At 41.6% G+C, this 22,057-nt stretch overlaps 1 protein-coding gene across 1 annotated transcript; it reads left to right on the forward strand.

Moving 5' to 3' along the window:
• The first annotated feature begins 8,621 nt into the window (after window positions 1-8,621).
• On the forward strand, window positions 8,622-21,559 carry elapor2a (endosome-lysosome associated apoptosis and autophagy regulator family member 2a). Its single transcript, XM_071500819.1, has 22 exons — window positions 8,622-8,911; window positions 10,492-10,612; window positions 12,209-12,398; window positions 12,483-12,630; window positions 13,577-13,666; window positions 14,332-14,437; window positions 14,523-14,675; window positions 15,760-15,848; window positions 15,953-16,133; window positions 16,244-16,372; window positions 16,851-16,941; window positions 17,048-17,150; window positions 17,238-17,375; window positions 18,682-18,945; window positions 19,033-19,206; window positions 19,310-19,496; window positions 19,703-19,799; window positions 19,890-19,991; window positions 20,129-20,255; window positions 20,549-20,727; window positions 20,969-21,137; window positions 21,246-21,559. Exons 1-22 carry the CDS (start codon window positions 8,816-8,818, stop codon window positions 21,312-21,314), a joined length of 3,003 nt encoding a protein of 1,000 aa, XP_071356920.1. The 5' UTR covers window positions 8,622-8,815; the 3' UTR covers window positions 21,315-21,559.
• Window positions 21,560-22,057: the final 498 nt, after the last annotated feature.

The raw sequence follows: 22,057 nt of genomic DNA on the forward strand, positions 1-22,057 counted from the left end.
TTCAAACTATTAGGAACACTTACTTTTTTCATACACTGATGAAATAACTCATTAGTCCCTGTACAATTTCTAAACAAAGGCATGGAAGGCTGTTTTTAATACTTGGGTATGTGCACACATGCAGTGCAAACAAACTCAAGTATTTCTTCACAGCACTGACATAAACTAATAGATTATATGGATACTTGAATGGTGCACTAGTTAATCATGAACTGTGTAGGATGAAAACAGAAGAGAAAAGAATTCAGGTCAAATGTGGGAGGTGAACAGACCAGGGTAAACAGGGGACACAGTATAATAGAGAAACATGTATCTGTCCCCCCCTCTGTCCGTCCTCTCCGCTGTCTGTCTGTCCACATGTTTGTGTGAATAAGCTGAGTAAGTGGGATTTTCAACACAGAGAGCAGGAAGGCCCTTCCAACAACACGCACACACCATGACCGGAGGAAATCAAGGTCAGTGTTGACAATTGTGTGTGTGTGTGTGTGTATGTGTGTGTGTGTGTGTGTGTGTGTGTGTGTGTGTGTGTTAGGGAGAAAGAGACAGAGAAGGTTCTGTACTTACATTACCCCCTGGTGCATCATAATCTCTCCTTGGGGTTGGTGGGGGGACAAAAGTGTCCCTGTATTGTTTAAATTTCTCTCACTGGAATAAAGACTTTTGTTGTATGACTTACAGTGTTCATTGTGTTGATATAACAACTAACAAGAGAACCACACGTAGATGTTCTCTTGTTTCTCTCTGTGTGTGTGTGTATGTGTCTGTGTGTGTACCATAGACGTGCTTGTGCCTGTTAATCCTTTAAAAGCATCTAAAACACTGGGCTGGGTTGGTAAAGCATTAATGACAGCACTCTGGGTTAGTTAACCTATCTTGCCTGTTGTTCCACCTTCCATACAAGAGAGGAGAGCCTCCTGTCAGCACTTTAAACACATGTGATATATACTTCATGAAAATCATGGGATGTTATATACAGGGGGTGGACAAAATAACAGAAACACCATACAATATTATGTAATAAACTTTCAAAATGAGAGTTTAGTTGTGCCAGATTCAGTTGTATTGTAACATCTGAGGCTGTAGTGTATGGGTTTTTTTTTTTTTGTTTGTTTTTTTTTACTGTACTGCATTATTTTGGGGGTTGTTTTTATCTCCCAGCCCCCACCCCTGAAATCCACTCTTTGTAATGTTATCACAGTGGGTTAGTGAGTGTAGATGAGGCAACCTTGGTTTGTGCATGCCAAGGCTTTGTTACATGCACTGTCCTGCAGATCTGCTGGCACACTATACACACACAATGTACACACTCAATCACGTTATTAATCAGCCACTCAACTCCATCCTTTTACCCATTTATAGCCCTCCACCCCTCCCAATGCTTTGCCCCAAGACTCATCGCCAAGGTAACCGCCAGCACTCACCTCCTCCCAGACATCCTGGCAAGGTGAGGGAACACACACACATACACATTGCGCACTGCACACACACACAAAGTCACACACACAGAATGTCCGTCCTCTCCTCTGGAACAGATTTACAACAACTAGACAAAGAGAAGTCTCCCTAATCACTCATAAGCAGACAAGTTATGGAACAAAAATTCTTTCATAATGACACATTGACACACTCAGGGTACAACTGTGTGACCCCGATCATTTCCTCACACGCAGACTAATTTCTTTTCAAACATATGCTGCTCTCCGCATAAAAATCAAAGTTGTTTTTCCATCAGCAGATGACAACTAGAGCCAGAACATTTTCCACTTTCAAAATCTGTGCCCAGCAACTCCAGCTGGAGGTGGAGAAGGCAGCGGAGAGGGAAGAAGAGGAAGCTCGTGTTGTTTTCCATACCTGATAACCCTCCATCCTCTGTCTCTCTACAGTCCGACCTGTCAGACGCCGTTTCCTGGAATTCTAATTCCTGAGGGGAGTGTATGGGAAGGGAACACAAAGGGGACACTGTCAGTCACTGTAAGGTCATCACTGAATAACAAACACATTAATCTAATGGGCATGACCAGTCACACGCCAGTAAGTAAATGCCTGCACGAGGCTGAATGAAGCAAGTTGCAGTTATCGGGCAATAAAACAGTGAGGCCACGGATCTTAGTGCAGTGGGGACAAAAGCATGTTTAGTAACATTGTGATTTGGTGTATTGCATATTGGGCTACACATACAGTCCTACAGCCACAGATGCAAGTGGGTAATACCCGCTCGCTTTCATTTTCACAAGAAATTACCGTCTAACACTGTATGTGTAAATAAAGCTCAGGTGGCAGTTTGAGGCCAGTGTTAGAACAGACACTTATTGTTCCACAGGGGAACGTCCGTGTTCTTTGCTCTCTGTCGTCCTGTTCAAAACAACCCCTCCATTTGCTTAATAACAGTGTTTAGTCATCTTTTATTACTGTGTGTGTTTGTCTGTGCTGAATGTTCAGATATGACAGTGGTTTCAGCTCTGGATAAAGAAAGAAACATGTTCGCCTACAAGGGAGGGTTCAAAGATAAATGCAACTGCCGTATTATCGCACACTGATATGGTCACACACAGACAGACATGCACACACAGAGATAAAGTATTGGGGCTGAGGGGATCAAAGCTATATCTGTTGTATTGGATGTCTTAACAAAGACACTGATGGTAAAGTCTGAAGAATTACACATTGTGGAATGACACACAGGGCTGGGATGTAATGACTCAAAAGTCATCTTTTGTTAGTCATGCTCACACACACCCCTCATTTTTCTTACTTGACATACCATACAGTCTTTTCACATCATGCCTGTCATTTATTGCCAGTATCATCACATCCAGTCCCTTGAGCTCTACAACAGAGGGGACATTAGTTTGCGCCTTGAGGGTAGGAATCACTCAGTCTTTTGGCTATGATTTATGAGTGGTCAACTGATAAGCAGCTGGAAAGCTGCAAATGTGAACGCACATGCTCAGATCATGCCTGTGTGTCAGTGGGTCAATCGACATTTTTTTGAACCTGCTGTCAAGATCACAGCAGAATGAGGAAGCAACCCTGGGTCATACACATAATTAATATGAACTTTGTTAAACATTGTAAAATGTTTCCTGTTTCCATAGAAAGAGGGTAACATGTTTAAGACACACTGTTTTGTAACTCATTCTGATACAGCAAAATAATGGCTATATCGGGTGATTTTACCAAGGGAGGTGTCCACAACAAATGTGTTGTGCTGCTGGCCAGTGAGTGGCTCCGCTGCAGTTTTATTGGGAGGCTGTTCCATGGTTGTTAAAGAGCTCTTTTACATTTGAGTAACAGTTACAGTTGGCTCAATGCTTCAGTCGGTCAAGGAATTTAAAATTCTTATTCCAAGCTTGTATCAGGCTGCCACGACAAATCCACCATGTGTTTAATACTTTCACGGCACATTTCTTAACTTTAGCCGTATCAAACTGACAATCCTCAGGCCTAAAACGATCAACCTAACAGATGTGTAAACATCTGCTGGTGAGATGCCTCCCTTTGGATGAAGTAATCTGCAGTGTAAACTCCAGGATTGCTATTTAAACCCACCCCTCCCCCCTCTCATTTGTCTGCAGTTTCCACTGCTGATCAGCATTATTGATCAGAGGAGAAGCCTTACATAATGTCTCATCCTCCTCTTTGAATAAGGAGGAACATCTTGTGCATGGTCGCTTCTGGCCAAGTCTAAATAGAAACAATACTCTCAGCACAGAAAATACAATGTATACACACACACACACACACACACAGACACAGGCACCCACGTGTGTCCTTTACAGAGGTCAGGAAACACAGATCATGTTGAACAGGAACTCGGGACATGTTTCACTGACACTCTATCCACAGTCACTTAACAGTCTGACTGCAAAGTGGCTGTGTGAGTGTGCACGTGTGTGTTTTGAGCTGTACACCTCATTGATAAAAATAGTTATAGTGAGATGAGGAATGGATGAATTAAATCCAGCCACAGGGACATGAGCTCCCACTTACAGGAAAGCTCATACAGGATGGATGAATAACTTTATTTGGGTTCTACACTCCCCCTTGTGTTTATATAATGCATTACATGAACTTTACAATCAACTATTAAGTAAAAAGGAAACAGCACCTATCATAACAGTCAAATGATATGATAAATGAGATCAAACTTCAAAATCAGTACATCAGTAAAAACAGAACTTACTAACCACAGTCTTCTTACCTTTTGCTGTCTGATAATAATGGAGGGTCTGGGGATTTGAGGATATTTCAGCTCCAGCTCTGGACTACACTCCAGTTCCAGCTCATCATCCTCTGAGCTCTGGGAGAGGCTACGGCAGGGTGGAGGTGACTCAAAGCATGGGTCATCATCTTGGTCCTGGGGGTGGCAGGTAGAGTTTGAGTTGGTACCATTTTCCTTTTTGGTTCTGGTGGAGTGGGTGGAGATACAGTTGACGGTCCTCTGTGGCTGCTTGTGCTGCTGAGCTTCCTGTGAGCCGCCTGGTGGGGCTTCAGGCTGGGAAATAACTGGATCTGCAGCTGGAAGTGCATGGTTATTTCTGCTTCGTCTGGAGTTGTTTGTATCCTGAGGAGGAGCCGGATCTGTGTTAACATCAGGTGGATTCCCAAAACAGTGGCCAAGAGATGAGCAGGGTAGTCCGTGCATGCTGGTGGATTTACAAGTTACCAAGAGACACAATAAAATAAATCCTAATTGTACTGACATTAGGAGGATCTGGGGTTTCCCAGTCTGTGAGGCAACATTAGGCAGTTTATCTGGAGTGGCTTTATGAACATCATCAAACACTAGAGTCTGAGCAACTCCCAGTGAGGAATATACATCATTACCTTTAAGTAGGATGAAGGCAAATACACTCAAAGTGTTTGCACTACATCAGAATGAGTAAACCCTTTTCACACTTGTGAAGTGATGCATGAAATGAAAGCATCTCTTTATCCAAGGAGGACATTCATTTTGATCCATGCCAACAAATATTATAAATAGTTGTCCTTCATTTCTGTATGTCTTCTTGCAGCATCCATGTCCGTTTGTCCAGCAGCAGCTGTAGGAGTTAGGTTATCACATCCAGACTGTGTCTCTGTCTCTTGGTCAGTAGGTCAGTCTGTCATCACATTATTCTCTCTTTCTCTGTAAATAGATTCCCAGCTAGGTGGCTTCCAAGTGCCTTCAGCCAGTTTTTCTCTGCTGGCATACAGGTGAGGGTCGCTGTTTTCTCAGCCCTTCATAGTCTTTTGTCTGCCTCCCTGACAAGCTGCATGTCAATGAGCATCTCAGGGTTTTCGTGCAGTTTGTTCAGTGCTGGGTGTCTCATTACTTGACCAGGTAGTCCCTGGTCTGTTGTGACTTTGGAGGCTGGGGTTGGGCCTCACTGCAGCAAGACTCTGGTTACCATCTGATCCAGGGTCAGTTACTAATACACTTGCTCCACACATCACCAAAGTTAATTAATGAACTCATCTGATCACAGAGCAGTGGCCTGGAGTGTAAAGGTTATTGGAGTGTTACAGATGGTTGAATATGAGAGTTCAAGTTACAGGCAAACACCGTAAGTGATAGGCCTCAGATGAGAAAGAGAAAGGAGGGGAGAGACAGAGAGAGAGAGAGAGAGAGAGATGAGCGAGACAGGAGAAACCCAGCTGCCCTTAGGTGACACCTACTTAAATATTCATACAATCACATAAAGCAGACTTGCATCTATATTTTATTCAGCCTGGTCTACTGGTGAATATGTCTTTTTCATAAGACAATATCATGTGTAGCACCATGACAAAAATACTTTGTTAGGTTATGTGTGCAGGTTTGGATTGGTTCTCTGGCTTTTGATTGATTATTAACCAGCTAATGTTTTGATGCAGGCTCAGTCTTTACTGGTGAAAATGTCTGAAAACAACAATATATATATATATATATTATATATATACCAATAAAATCCATCTGATGATCTATGTGGCAGAGGCATGGTATATATCCATGAATATCTATGAAAAAGCACTCTCCATTTCAAACAGTCTTATTATCTGAGCCTCCCTTATCTTACTTTATGATGATGATTATCTTATATTATCTATATTATCTTAAAAACTATAAACTCACCTAGGATGGCAGAATACAACAAGATGTTGTGGCCATAAATTATATGGGGGGGACTGCATCCATGAAAGCCCTGCGTTTTATTGAAATAAAAGGTCTCTTTGAATGTATGCTTACAGGAAAAGTAAATACCACATATAACTATACTTAAAGATGAATTACAGGTGTATTCTTGGTTCAAATAATACATCAGGTGGCAAGTTCAATGATTAGGCTACATTTTGGTGACAGCAGAGAGATGATGAGATTAAAACAAAAAAATATTATTGGTGTCCAGAAACAGTGCGATCAACAAAAACACCAGAATTCACTGCCTAGTTTCCAACAATACAAACAATGTCTGAAAGGACAAATTCTGTCAGGTCAGTTAAAATTGCATCCCGTCATTTTTAACAGCAGGAATCCTGCCTGTTGGCATATCAACAAGGGGAAGGAATGTGAGCAGCTTCTGTAGCCAAGGCTGAATCAGCACTTGTGATACACTTTAATGCAGAATGTCATAAATGATCCACCTGGGCTCTACGGGAAAGCAGGTAGATGATACAGACTGCAGGATGATCTATTATTTTAATTTTTAACTTTTTACCGTAATTATCGTAAAGTTGAATCAACACACACTCTCTCAAACAGTTTCAACACAAACTGAACATTATACCTGTCATGAAGGTAGGATTTATTCCATGGTTGTTGAATTAGACTGCATTCTGATAATTGAGGGACTCTTGTGTTGTAGTTGCGGGTGTGCTGTTAGGAGACATGCCAAACATCAACAATCATATTAGATAATATCACTCATGTGGCGTGAAGAAACATTAATGTATGTATGCAGTAAGAAATGCAGTTAATTGGTACACTGGCAGACCTACATGCAGGATATATGCAGGCCCTTGGATATTAATAAAACATATTCTTATAAACATTGATTTAATGAAAACTAAACATTGCTTAGGTACTAGACCTCATACTTAATCTCTACCCTCTCAAGGGGTATTTCAACAAGCCCCCAGGTAAACAAATTCAGACTTTGTGTTTTTCATGACTCATTCAGTATGAGAAACAAAATCTGACATGAACACACAGCTCTCTGCCTCTCAGTCAATCTCTCCCACATACTCTCTTCTTCTAACCACTTTGTGCTGTATCAGTGTAGCTCTCCCTGGCATATTGAACCAGGTGATTGTGAAACATGCCTGACTTCTTTTTTCTCAAGATGTAAACAGAGATTCAGTTTGTACTCACTATTTAGAGGCTTAGAGGGACTCTTTAGTTGGACCGATATTTAATCATCAGTCAGATAATCAGTAAGAGAGCAGCTAATGGTCATATTCTAGAGAAACTGTGTAACTTGTAAAGACTAAAGTGCATTTTAAAGACACCTGAACAGAACAGGATTTAATGACACAGCTTTCTTTAAAAAAAAAAAATAGAACAATAAAGGATAGAAGCACTATTCCATCACACTAAACAGGTGGTCAAATGTTGGATTACACCTTATTGAAATTTATTACTGTAACTGATAACACCTTGTCCCACTCCGGGAGAGAACTATATGCTTCCACACTCAGTTCAGGCCCAGTGTGCCAAAACTGAGACTATATCTAAGCTGTATCTAGCTTGATGATAGGTTAAAATAATTAATTGTTCAAAGAAAGTTTTAATCAATGGCTCAATGGCACATACTATTATACCATGAAGCATACAGCCGACTAATAATGCACAGTTTGCCCTCCTCTATAGCAGGCCTGGAAGCTGCCCTCACTCTGCCAGACCTTCATGGTTGCCAGGGAGTCATTTATGTGTATCAAAAATTATTCAATTTGGACAAAGGTAAAAAAAAACAACAACAGATAAATAGATAAATAATACAGCAGCCTCTCTGAGGATAAGCTGTTGCAGAGCTCGGCTTCCCTCTGGCGGCCATTGACGTGGACTACAATGATTGGGATTTAAGAGCAACGCGCCGCATCTACCCGACGCTGTTTTCAAGATACGGACAAAATGCAGTTTCATCTTTTCAAAATTTCCATCCTTACAGCGACATTAGCCTGAACAAAATCTGTTGTTAGCGTGCCCCAATCGCTTTATTTTATAACCTATAATACGTAGAGCTTATATATAATATAATAATATTGCGCATCATGTAATTATTGTCACGATAACCACAACACAACAATTTTTTTTTTTTCCTGAGCGACGTCATAGGAGCGTCAGAGCCGGTGGGCGAGCGGCACATACACATCTGCGTCAAATCAGCACGTACATCCAGAAAAATACCAGACACGTTTCTCTTTTGCCTTCAAATTAAAGTGACAAACGGGTTCATCTATAGAAAATGAACATCGGTGTACACACATATATACATATATATGCATATACACATATATATGCAATTGATATCCCAATTAACTGGGAAAAATAGACACGAAAAAACAAACTGGCGGCTGACCGTATCCTCGCAGATGAGTTACTAGTTTTATTTTGAAGAACGAAACCGGAAGTGCTTCTATATTCTGTCCGCCTTGGGCTTGATGGGGCAGACGAGGAGCGCACAGTCAGAGGATAATCGCAGGTGGAGAGGGTCACAATCCGCCGATAAGAGGCGACAGAAGCAGGTGGCGGCCAAACATTAATCTGGCTCAGGTTTATGATACAATCATCTCTCTAGGATCCAGGTAGCTGTTGTGTTTTTTTTTTTTTTTCCCTCTTCCCCCTGGATGATCCACAATGCGGGTCTCTGCTTGGTTCGTCGCCAGTTGCGCTCTCACCGTCTGTACGCTCCGGTTGATTGACGGGGCCAAAGCACAGCGGCAGTGTAGTGAGGTGAGAGATGCCCCAGCCGATCAATAAGGCTTCATCCTTTGTCACTGCCTCCGCTTTTACTTTAAGAGCTTGGCACAGAGAATGGCAATTAGAAAAAAAAAAACAACAAAAAAAAAAAAAAAAACAAAAACCAAAAAACGCCCTGGCTGGGCTATTATGGCTGCACACGCTGACAGTGAGTTGGAAATCCAGTGACCACATCAAATACGAAAATTGATGTCGATATAAGGTGTGATGTTTAAAAACATCATTTTGAAGCAGGTGGGAGGACAAAACGCACCTCATTTTATTAAAGAGAGCAAGATTGTGCAACATGGAGGCGCATGAATCTCTAATGTGGTCTGGTTTATGTTGAACTTCACCACTCAGTGCTGCTCTGGCCGTTATCAGTTTCCTGCATGAACTGGCCCTTTCCTTCCCTCTGGTCTGGCTCAGCTCAACACCTCCTTAGCCCGGGATGGCAGCACAGTCACTCACAGACAGTCCCAAGATAGATGAGCAACATTCCTGTAAGTTATTGGCTCAATCTCTGTTTTCGCACCAGCAGAGAGATTACTGCAGCTCCCCAGTTAAGGCCTGTGTGGTGCTAAATTACTCTGCTGCTAGCTTTAGCTCTTGTGCAGAAAGGCACTTTTTCTGGGATGACTAAATGTCACATCAGAGCTGATATGTTGGTTTAAATTACAATCCTATTGGGCTGGATTGTAATTTGTGAGATGGATATCAAAAGTCTGCCAAATCATTATTGACCACAGCTCTCACGGGTATCACAAGAGGTAATAAGGGCAACAGAATGCAATCCCATTCTTTGTAGAGTTCTTGTGTGTTGGGGTTCACCATTGAGTTTGGTCTACATTTATGCTCGATTCAGACTAATTTCTCTTGTCCCTTATCAACAGTGTAACTGGCCTCTATCACTAGACCCACAAACACCACAAACACCAGAGAAAATCATTCCGCGCACAACAGCATGCATGTGCCGTTGTGTCAAAATCTGGTTTGGCTCAAGGAGAACCATTATGTAAACTGTCGGAACTGGGCCACCCTCCTCTGTAGACTGAAAGATGGAGAGAAGCTCTGCGGAAGAGAACATTAAACTAATGCTTTTTACTTCAGACCACAGATTTAAACTCTTACATGCAATAATAAAGTGACTAAATGTTCCTCCTGGAAAAGTAAGGAGCTGTCGGTTAAACGCCTCCGGCTCTTTCACCAGCAGCCCACTGCTGCTCTCACCCATCCCCATCACCGTGGAGATGGTATGTTGTGTATCCAGGGCTGAAGAGCGGTTGTGGCTTGAGAGATAATGCTGTGTTCGGTGCTCATCTTTTGTGAGCCTGAGCAGCTGGATATGCAAGTTAGGTTCAGTGTTTGTTGCTAACACCGCAGCTCCATCCACTTAGTCCGCTTTGATATGCAAACCACTCTCACCCAGAATGAGCTGACTCAGCACTCTGATTTGGGTGGAGGCCTTTTGTGGTGTTTTCTGACCTGCCTCTGGCCCACATTTGCTTAATATTTGAGTCCAAGACTGTTGTGGCTGATTTCTAATGTAGATATTTTCTGTGTGTCATTTGCAGACGGACTATTACTATGAGTACACAGAGTGTGACAGTACAGGATCTCGGTGGAGAGTGGCCATCCCGCAGAGAACTGGGGCCTGCACTGGACTACCAGAGCCAGTACGCGGCACAGAGTGCAGTAAGTGCGTGTGTGTGTGTGTTTGTGTATGTAAAAGACTGAAAGTTGATGTGTGTATCCCATCTACTTATCAGTAACCTAGAATTTCCACCACCTGACTGACCCTGTTTAGATATCCTAAAACCAACCACAGAGCAATGCCACAAGCCAATAAGTCATGTAATCTCTCTCTGCTGGCCCACTGCACAAGCCAATTCAATTTTATGTGTATAGTGTCAAATCATAATATACATTACATACTCAAGGCACTTCACAGCGTAAGGCTGAGACCTTACTTTATTATAGAGAGAAACCAACAGTTCCCACAAAGAGCAAGCACTTGGTGACGGGGGGGAGGAAAAAGTCATCACAACATCAACAGGCCATGTTATCGTTCCAAATTATTATGTGTCTAATATGAGTTGTCATGAGGAAATCTGTCGGAATAAAAATCTGTTGATAGTGAATGCTGATATTTTTCTGTGGAAACAAATCTTCCTAGTAATAGGCGAGTCAAAGGGAGTGTTAAATTCTTCTTGGTTGGGGTGGATGGGTGGACTCATTGATGTCTGACTGGTAGTGAGAAGCTGCTTATTCTAGTGGAGCCAGAAAGGCAGAAATTTAATATTGTAAAAGTGCACTTATGTTCTACCAGGTGGTCATACAAGTTTGTTAGACTTCCCTAGAACAGGTTTGCCCTGCGATCTTACAACACTGTTTCACTTATGGCTCAATTGGGGTTATCTCAGGTGAAATCTGTGTGTAAGACAATTGCATAAATTGAAACCATTCAGATTTCTAATAATGTATTATTATTATTATTATTATAAGGTAAGTTAGATTATATTGAGGAATGTTAATGTACCTTCATTATTAGACTTCAACAACAAAACAGAGAATTCCTTCCACATTGCTTGTGGTTATTTGCACCTTCATGTTGCATTCCTTTGTAAAGGTGAAACGTCTTCAGTGCTATAGAGACAAAAGAACTCGTGTCACCTTTTGTTGTCATTTTTCTGTTTCCTTCTTCCTGTTTAGACACTTACAAAATATACACTGGGAGAGCACCAGACACTTGTTTCCCTTATAACAATTTGACTAACATAGGGTATTATTATGCCATCCATTGCACCATAATACACTGCAAGAGGCCGAGTCACCAATGAATTATGTCACCATGAAAATGAGTCGCTTCAGTCAAATCACACCTACAAGCGCTTTCTGTTGTGTGCACCACTTATCCTGATGTAGCATGTACTGCACAAACTGCATACCGTCAAGCATTCTTTGCAATGGTTGCTTTGAAGCATGGAGAGGTCTCTCAATGGCATTTGACCAGATCAGGTATGAGGAAAAGCTGACAGCGTGAAAACATCGGCAGACGCAGAAGGCACTTTGACTTAGTCGAAAAAGTGCAGACAGACACAGCGTGAAACAGGATGTGCGGATTAAATTCCTCGATCGGTGCGGCTACATTACACTGAATGAGGCTGAAGGCAGCAGTGATTGGCATGAGCATTTCTGTCATCTGTTTAATTTTAAATTGTCAGCATGATTTTTGTAGCACAATTCTTCCTCCTCTCATCCCTCTGTATCTCTTCCTCTTTGTTCCCCCAGCTTTCTCTTGCGAGGCTGGGGAGTTCCTGGAGATGTCGGCTCAGGAGTGTACCCAGTGCGCAGCAGGAAGCTACTCCCTTGGCAGTGGCATCCGTTTTGACCAATGGGATTCCATGCCTGCTGGATTTAGTAGCCTGGCAACCTCCCTGGAAAACAGCCCCCATGGAGATAACAGGCTCACCTGTAACAGGTGTGCTGAGTGAGATGCAAGAAAAACTGAAAGCCGGATCGCAAGTAAGTTGTCAAAATTAATGTTACATCTTTTTCCTTGCAGTTCATCCTGGGTGCCTCAAGGAAACTATCTGGAGTCCAACAGGGACGAGTGCACGGTCTCACTCATCTATGCTGTCCATCTGAAGAAACAGGGCTCTGTCAGTTTTGAGTACCAGTATCCAGACAACAACCTGCTGTTTGAGTTCTTTGTGAGTTTCACACTTTGATTATCTTCTATATTTTTTCTTCGAGGAAGATTGTATCTTTGTATTTGTTTGTCTGTAGACCTGTTGAAGTGAATACTGAGTGTGTTTACATGGTGTGCTTGTGTATACAGTGCCAGTGAGATTTCTTTGGGCTGTCCTTTAGAGAACTTTAGTATTTCTCATCATAAATGCACCAAAATGTACTATTCATGATGCTAATGCTAATGGAGAATTCCTTCCTCTTTCTTTGCAATTTCTCAGTGTAACAACAGCTCTTCTATTGTTTGTTGTGAGCTGACGTCTGCCACACCATATTTCACACGTCATTGCAGGAAAAGCAATAACATTATTAATGGCTGTGTTCCATTTAGTTGTATCCTGCTATTGTGCATGCTGGCTCACTGACATGGCTTACTGTTGGGACACTTCATTGAAATAGAGCCATAATTAATGTTATTGTTTGTGCTTTTTTTTTTTTTTTTTTTTTTTACTATCGCAAATGAGTCTCTTAATTAGTGTTTAACTGAACTCAGGTGTTACATCAAGTGAAAGACAAATACACTTTATGCTTTCTCCTACAGGTACCAATAGGAAATAAGAAGAACATGTCAATATGAATCTGTATCAGAATCCTGACAATAAAAACCAACCATTATCAGTTAGACAGTCCACTGTTAGGTTAGACACGGCTGAGGACTGTAAGGTCTGTTGTAAATTTGAAATAAGTGTTGTAAATGTGTTCATGGTATAAATTAATACTTAGTTTAATAATGACTTTATTGGCATATACTCCAATATGCAAGGTAGATATTTATGTTACACTTCTTTGCTGTATGAGTGAATAACTACACATAATAAATATTGAATTAATTTATTGAAATGATAGAATACTACCTTGAAAGACCTGAGAGTATCATCTGATGGACTCCACTCCTTTGTGTGTGCTTAGATCCAGAATGACCAGTGTCAGGAGATGGATCAGTCTACTGATACGAAGTGGCTCAAGCTCACCAATCACGGTGAATGGGCAACCCATACAGTAAGTGCTGCATGCTGTCAGATGAACGAGGGCAGATGTTTGATAGCTGGCCTCAGTAAATGTGTTGAACTCAGGATGAGCACCAAGAAATGGGTGGACACGAGCAGGAAGCCTGCTACAGAGAGTGGCTGGCATCGTTTATTGTTGTCCAGGCACTCTATGAAATTAGTTCAGGCCTGTATTATGGGGAAAATGTACAATTAGCTGTAATACTAGGAGGAGTGTTTAATACAGACTGAGGATCCCTCTGAGAGCACACAATGTTTTATTTTTCTTTAGCTCATGGTCAAGTTTAATAAAACAGGTGTTTATGTGGGCAAAAACATTGCTGTTTTCAGGCAGCTAAATTAGGTCGTGAAATGTTCCTGCAATATAAAATTAATTCGAAGGCAGTTTAGCAATTTAATCTGCCATGGGCTTGCCATAGCATGTCTTACTGCAGCATAACTGAGTTTTAGTGAAATTTCTTACTACTGAAATAAACCATCTGAAATAAAACTACTTTAATTTATTTAGCTTTTATTTTTATTAATGTGCACTTTCTTTTCATTTGTTTTTTAAATTCAGATTCAACTCTTCAGATCCGGCATTAAAGCTGATCTCGTGATTTAAAGATTAATGTTTGTTTCATAGTTTGATAATATGTGAAATTACGTGTATTCTAGGTGAACCTGAAATCTGGCACTAACATCCTCTACTGGAGGACAGGGGGAGTGTTGATGGGGAACAAAGTAGTGAAGCCTGTTTTGCTAAAAAATGTCCAAATAGAAGGTCAGTAACATATTTTCCCCTTTTTTTTTAACCCTCACTCTGTGCTCTGACAAATTGATGTGATTCTGTCATTTGCTACTTCCAGGAGTTGCCTATACATCAGAGTGTTTTCCATGTAAGCCGGGGACATTCAGTCGAGTCCCAGGTTCCTCCATGTGTGAACCCTGTCCTCGGGACACCTACTCTGGCCACGGTGCCAGCTCCTGCACCCCCTGCAACACCAACACTCAGTATGCAGGTGTGAACACGCTCTGACACAGAAAAACATGCACATATTCAGACTCTCTGGAACATCATCATGAATCCGCACTGCAGTATTCAGTGCAGCCTAATTGTTATCAGCACTGCTCACAGAATCAGACAACACAGCTAAAGGATAGAACGAGAGCTCGTCCTATTTTCAACCACATTACTCAAACTTTAGAAAAAGTAACATGCTTGTTAGTAACAACAGGGAGTAGCAGATTTTGGTAGATGGTGTATACTCTGTATTTTATAAAGCTCCTATATTACTTACATTTAACAATTTGCTATTTATGAGGATAAAGTAAAGTAATTTCTCGACGGGGATTCCGTTAAATACATTTCCACATGGAAAACAGTGAATGCGCTGGGCCCTGTTTGAGAGGTATGGCCAGCTGTAGAGGGTCTTAGACCATCTCTGTTATAATCTCTTTTTTCAAGTTGTGATATTTTAACCTGGTCTAATGAAATTAAATGTTAAATCTAATGAAAATACTATTTCAGTGCATTTTACCAAGACATTGTCTTCTCTTTAATCTACCTTGCTGAAGTATAAAGTATCTTCATGTACCATCATATAATGCTCTGAATTCATTTCATGTTTAGTAAAGTTGCTGAGAAGTGACTGTGAGGGAGCTAGAACATATGAACATGAACATGAACATATTTCAGAACATTCAGTGCACCTCTTCATGCATATTGTATGACCTGTGCTCCGCTGTTGTGTCTTTTTTGTTCCTACCAGGACAGTCTTTTTAAGGAGCCAAATTATTCTATCTGTTCCTCTTTTATTCTTCATTTGCAAAGACACCTTCTATCACAATTGTTTTCTTTCCTATACTTTATTTCAAATAGAACTGAATGGCTCTCTATTTCATTTGGACTCTTGTATTTAAATGATTTAGCTTGATGTGCTTTATATGAAGGCTTTTCAATGTCTGTGACAAAAGTCATTGATTAAAGTACTACAGTATTGAATTCTGGGTAAATGCTAACATGTATTCTGCAGTTGCTCCTTTTTAAATGATAGTTGATTTTTAATTTTTAAATTTTTTTTGCTGTATCATCACTTTTCTAAGCTGAGGGATCAGCTGTGTGTAGGGACAGACCTCCATGTTCCAGGAAGGACTATTTCCAGATCCACACAGCATGTGACCATGAAGGCAAGGTGAGAGAAAAGGGGACACCTTTGCATTAAGCACTCAGAGCAGCCCTACTCTGTAATCACAGTTACTGTCATATTCTGCCACTTCTATCTCTCTGTAATGCCAGACGCAGGTCATATACAAGTGGATTGAGCCTAAGATCTGTCTGGAGGGGGTGACTGGAGCTGAGACTTTGCCTCCAAGTGGAGAACGAAAGCCCTGCCCCCCTTGTAACCCTGGTTTCTATAACAATGACACAGCCACCTGCTCACCCTGCCCACCTGGGACCTACTCTGATGGGATGAAATGTACTCACAATTTTGCCGATTTATTTTATATTCTTCTCTGCTTCAGTTACCCATTGTCTTTTCTCTGTGCATTTTCACTAATCATGTTTTTCATTGTGTTCATCCACCAGCGTGTATGAAGTGCCCAGCAGGCACTGAGCCCACCTTGGGCTATGAGTATAAATGGTGGAATATTCTTCCTTCAAACATGAAGACCTCCTGTTTCAATGTTGGCAACTCCAAATGTGACAGTATGAATGGTGGGTGTTTATTTCTGGCAAATTACAGTATGTTCAGTAGTGATCTCTCCTTATCTTGGGCTCTTATGCCTCTTTTTAAGCAGTAGTTTTGAGAAATGTGCTGATTTGTTTTCTTGCTGAGTGTTAGATTAGAAGACTGATAGCACTCTCATTTCTATATGGTAAATATGAAGCTACCATCAGCAGCCAGTTAGCTTAGCTTAGCACAAAGAGTGGAAACAAGGAGAAACTGCAAGCCAACCTCCAGGACCGTGTGTGGCAAAGAGTTCTTGCTGCTGAATTTTGGACAAACTGAAGTCTATTTGATCTACATGTGGGTATATCGAGGCGAAGAGCATTGCAGTAGTCAATCTGGGATGTAGTAAATGCATGGATGAGAGTCTCTGCAACATTGTTGAACAATTCCTTTAATCAGTGTTATCTATGTATCTGTATTTCTTGAAATAGATGTGTACTGTGGATTTGCTCTGTCCTTCAGGCTGGGAGGTGGCACGTGATCACATCCAGAGTGGAGCAGGAAGCTCGGATAACGATTACCTCATCCTCAACCTCCATGTTCCTGGCTTCAAGTAAGTAGAGTCATATTGTGTTTTTCATCATTTTTTTCCATCACGCTTGTAACAGTTTCTCACTGATGGTCTAAATCCCTCTTTCTCCACTTGCTTGCCTTATCAGGCTCCCTACGTCAATGTCGGGCCATTCAGGAACAGAATTTGGTCGCATCACATTTGAGTTTGAAACTTTGTGCACAGCTGATTGTGAGCTGTACTTCATGATGGTGAGAACAGCTCCTGACGTATGTTTGCTGCTACATACATTATTATGTAGATGTTTGGAGGAGAAATATGTTGAATATATTTTTTAGGATGTAAACAGGAAGAGTACCACGGTAGTGGAGTCATGGGAGAAAACCAAAACAAGACAGACCTACACACACATCATGACAAAGAATGCCTCGGTTTCCTACACATGGGCTTTCCAGAGGACTAACCAGCCATCAGATGTAAGTAAGGGTACACACTTAGACTACGATATTTAACTACTTTCAACTATGTTCACATAGGGGCTTGAAATACATGATATTTATTGTTAATCATTTATTATTATAATCATGTAGGATTTTGTTAAATTTGGGGATCATTATGCACTGTCTCTTCTACTCGGTAACTAAATAATTCTTAAAGAAAACTGCACATTCTTAATTCACAAGTATAATGGTGCTCTATATCATAAAGACTAATGCAAAGACCTGTGAACCATCTTCCTAAGACATGGTTTCAGTTATGGATAGAAGATTTATGGCAGCTCCCTTTGACTACTAAAATAGAGCCGTATGTGCCAGAACCTCCACCTTACTCTTTTGGCTTCCTGCCATCTGTAGATGCTTCACCACCAGTATATGGATGCTATTTTATCTAGACTATACACAATGCATACAAACAGCTTTCTCCTCTTGGTGAGCGTAGAGAGCTTGCAGTGGTCTGGGAACATTTGTTAGTTGATATTCAACTGTAAAATGTAACATATAATAACATTTACAGTGACTGTGAATCTTTAATGTTTGCTGTTTTGCTGACCATTAAAATACAATAGGAAATCAGCAGAATGAAGACGTGTTAGTTTTCCCTTTAGGTTTAAACCAGTGTATTTTTATATTGTTGCAATAGCTGGTGGAGTTGTTGAGGTCAGGCCATTATTTTGCTACTGGTTTCTTCATAAGCTCAGGAAACCTGGCCTGCCGTCTTGTGGGTGCACCCTCGTGTCTGTCGTCTTAGGAACAAGAAAGCTCTGAAAAACTTCCTGACAGTTTTATCATCCTTGCTCAGTCTTGTAAATCTGCTCCACACTAGATACACTAAACACTCCCTTCTGTTTGATTTTAAAGATAATTCCTGAGGTGGTTTTTAAACCAAACTACAAATCAAACAAACTGCTTTTATTATTGTGGTCACGCAGTACCTTGCATAATGTGAGAACATTGGAGAAAATGTTTTTTTTAAGGGTAGGGCGTCCGGCCCAGATGTTTCCAATGTCAGTGGCAGTAGCAGAGCTGAGGTTTGAATCATTAACTTGATTCATCAAACCACCTGTTTTGCAGGAATGTGGTCCAGTGAGGGCAGGACTTCATTTTGTACAAAGTACAAATACTGTATGTTGTGATCCACTGACGAGTAGGGATTTAAGAGCTTCTGAAAAAAGTTGATTTGTCTTTGTAAAAACCTCTCCAGACTCCACAGTGCTTCTTAACAGCACACACACTTGAGTCGGCACTGTATTTCATTCAGTACCTGTTTGTTTCTGTCCTTCAGGTGCGTCGGTACGTGAACGATGTGGCACGAATCTACTCCATCTCGGTGAGTAATGCTGTGGATGGAGTGTCCTCTGAATGTCGGGCTTGTGCCCTCAGCACCCAACCATCCAGCTCTACCTGTGTGCCTTGCCCCCCTGGACATTACATAGACACGCGCACCAGCCAGTGCACAGAGTGTCCACGCAACACGTACCTTGTCTCACACGCCCCACCGGGCCCAGATGCCTGCAAACCCTGTGGACCAGCCAGCAAGAGTGACAAGGTTTGTTGTTGATATTATCATTCATTTTTGTGTAATTTTATTATTTATATGGCACACAACCATATACCTGCATGTGTTTTTTTGCAGGACCACGGTTTATGTTACAGTGACTGTCACTTCACCCACACAGAGGGCAATGTCACTCTGACTTTTGACTTCAGCCTCATTGGGTCTGTAGGATCCATGATGAACGGTCCGAGCTTTACCTCCAAGGGAACTAAGTACTTCCACCATTTCAACATCAGCCTGTGTGGAGGACAGGTGTGAAGAGAAGGAAACACACACACACGCACACAAAATACTGCATTTTTTTAAGGTTTGTGTGTACAAATGCATTGCAATATGCTCTCTTTCTTTATTTAAGGGTCAGCTGGCAGTGTGCACGGACAATGTAACAGACCTATCCATCACCGACTCCCAGAGAGAGACAGGAGAGGGAGCCAATGCTGTCAAGACCTTCATCTGTCAGTCAACAATAATTCCAGCCAGTGGACGAGGCTTCCACACAGCACTCTCCTCGCAGTCCATTAACCTGGCTGACACATTCCTCGGTTAGTAGGCGATCATGAGTTGCTAGCATTGTGTAATGTACATCCATTGTTAATGCAGAGAGCTGAATTTGTGTGTTTTACACTGCTTTCTGTCTCTTAATTGTAAGTTAATGATACAGAGGAGATGAGACAAAAGAGTAAAGGTGGCATTCGTGACATAAATTGTGCATTTACTCAATAAACAGACTTTTCTCTGTTCTGAACAGGAGCAACAGTAGATAATACACTTGATGGAATAAGGGCACGACCAGAGCTGTATCCCCAGACTTCTAAGAAAGTCCCTGATGTCAACTTCTACTACAGGTACTTCTATCATTTCAGACAGTTTTTTCTATGTCAAAAAAAATCTGTGCTCTAAGGTTCTCTCTTGCTTTCTGTGTATTTGTTGATAAGGTCCTTTGAGGCGACCTCATCTTGTGAGTCAGGTCGAAGTGCAGTGGTGACACTTCGCTGTAACCCAGAGAAGAGCACTAAAGGAGAGCTCTCAGTTCCCAGGTACCACATCTCTATCAGCGTTTCTTCACTTTCCTGCGTTGAATAGCTCCTTATCATTTGTTCCAACAACACAAATAACCTTTGTCTATGCTGTGATATGGTGTAGAAGTGACAAAGTGTGTGTTTGGTTGTTACAGTCAGTGTCCTGCAGGAACATGTGATGGCTGCACCTTTCATTTCTTATGGGAGAGCTCAGGGGCTTGTCCCACATGCACAGAGAGAGACTACCATCGGATAGAGGGAGCCTGCAAGAGAGGACACCAGGTGTGTGTGGACATAGAGTTTAGTCTGTAAGAAGTTTTGTTCTGGTTCTTTGGCAAAGCACATTGGATTTAAAATGAAACAATGCGCTGACTTTCAGCTTTAATTTGATGGACCTATTTAACACCTCCCAAGTCATCCACCACTTGTGGATGCAAACATCCTTGTCCCACTTAAAATACAATATGCCCTGCCCAAATACTTACAGCTGGAACTGTATGTGTTCATCTATGAAATTTTCATTGTGTGTTGTCACAGTCTTACTTAATGCTGTCTATGTTTGTGCTCATCCTCAGGGCCTGCTGTATGTGTGGACTGAACCGAAGCTGTGCATCGGAGGTGTGACCTTGCCTGAAAAGAAAACTGTGGCATGTGAGGGTATGGAGTTCTGGATTCAGCTTGGTGCAGGGCTTGGAGCCTTCACTGCGGTGCTCCTCGTCTCCCTCACCTGCTACTTCTGGAAGAAAAACAAACGGTATAATTTCCTTGTTGCTCTTCCATCTTTCTGTCCTTTTCATCCCTCCATACTCCCTTTCTCCCTGTCTTCTTCCTCACTGTACTTTCTCTCTTCCTTTCCTGAAAACTCCTGTTGTTTGAGCCCATCTCTCCTGCCATTCTTTCCCTGTCATGGTGTCTGTCAGTATTTGTGTGGGCAGATTTATTCTTCTTCTTGTATTTTCCTACAGTATTGATTCTGTTGCTTGTCTCTTTGCTAGGTTGGAGTATAAATACTCCCGGCTGGTGATGTCTGCCAATAAGGAGTGTGAGATGCCAGGAGCCGACAGCTGTGCTGTGATGGAGGGAGAGAACGAGGGAGACATGGAGGATGAAGTTGTCTACACGAAGCCTTCTCTGCTTGGAAAACTGAAAGCCATTGCATCCAAGGTGAGAGTTACAGTATTGTTTGACTTACTCTGAAAGAAAATGTCGCTATGGTAAAAGTTTTTTAAACCACTGCTAAATAAATCTGGTTTTTTTTTCTTCTAATTTTAGGGAAACGGTGAGAAGTATGAAAAGGTGCAGCTAAACTCAGCTCATTCGAAAGCATTGGTGTGGAGCTAGGATAGTGGTAAAGTGAGTAGGAGTGAGGGGTGAGACCAGACCCTCAAAAGACTTCCTGCTGATGGACCCCTTTAACCCTTTAATGTCCTCAAAAAGAAAAAAGCAATGGAAAAAAAATTTCTATATATTTAAGCCTCTACCAAACGGTTGAGAAGTCTGTTCATGGTAAAAGTATAAATACATTTACAAATACCAAAAATGTTTAGGAAAAAGTCAAATAAAATGCAAAATTTTTCAACAAATGACTTGGACTTGCTCATCTCTGTGGTAGTGCAATAGCACACATTTTTTAGGCTGGTTGTGCAACAGCACAAATGTTTTTTGATAGAGGGCGCAACAGCACTTGCAGTAATTTTTTTTTGGGCATTAGATCCACTCTATTTCTGATAGTATGCTGTGAAGCATTCCTGCTTTGCATTCAAACACAGGAAAACATTGCAATTCTGGCATTTCCATCTCGACACACCCTTTGGACAGAGGCTGCACCGCCCCCCACCTATCAGAGTGAAGACATCTGGTTGTGGTTGTGAGGGTCTTGGGTTGTAGCATTTCTTCTGAGATGACATCTGTGGTAGAGAGGAGGATGATAATCGGCCAACTTTGGATGCTGGCTTGTTGACTTGTGCCAAACTGTGGGCGACTGCCAGGAGGAACCTTTTGAGAGGTGTTGGTGTTTCATTCAGTAGGCAACTGTCCCTCTTGTAGATCAGCCAGGCATTTGAGATGCACAGGTCAAGAATGTA

Source organism: Trachinotus anak, unplaced genomic scaffold (genome assembly GCF_046630095.1).
Source record: "Trachinotus anak isolate AG129_WGS33_773 ecotype Australia unplaced genomic scaffold, CSIRO_AGI_Tana_v1 ptg000002l, whole genome shotgun sequence".
NCBI classification, from domain to species: Eukaryota; Metazoa; Chordata; class Actinopteri; order Carangiformes; family Carangidae; genus Trachinotus; species Trachinotus anak.

Bases quoted from the DNA above. Each gene is read 5' to 3' on its own strand.
- elapor2a (XM_071500819.1), top strand. From the start codon at position 8,816: ATGCGGGTCTCTGCTTGGTTCGTCGCCAGTTGCGCTCTCACCGTCTGT. The intron at 8,912-10,491 runs GTGAGAGATGCC...TGTCATTTGCAG, and splicing joins CACAGCGGCAGTGTAGTGAG to ACGGACTATTACTATGAGTA. The intron at 17,376-18,681 runs GTAAGTAAGGGT...TCTGTCCTTCAG, and splicing joins GGACTAACCAGCCATCAGAT to GTGCGTCGGTACGTGAACGA.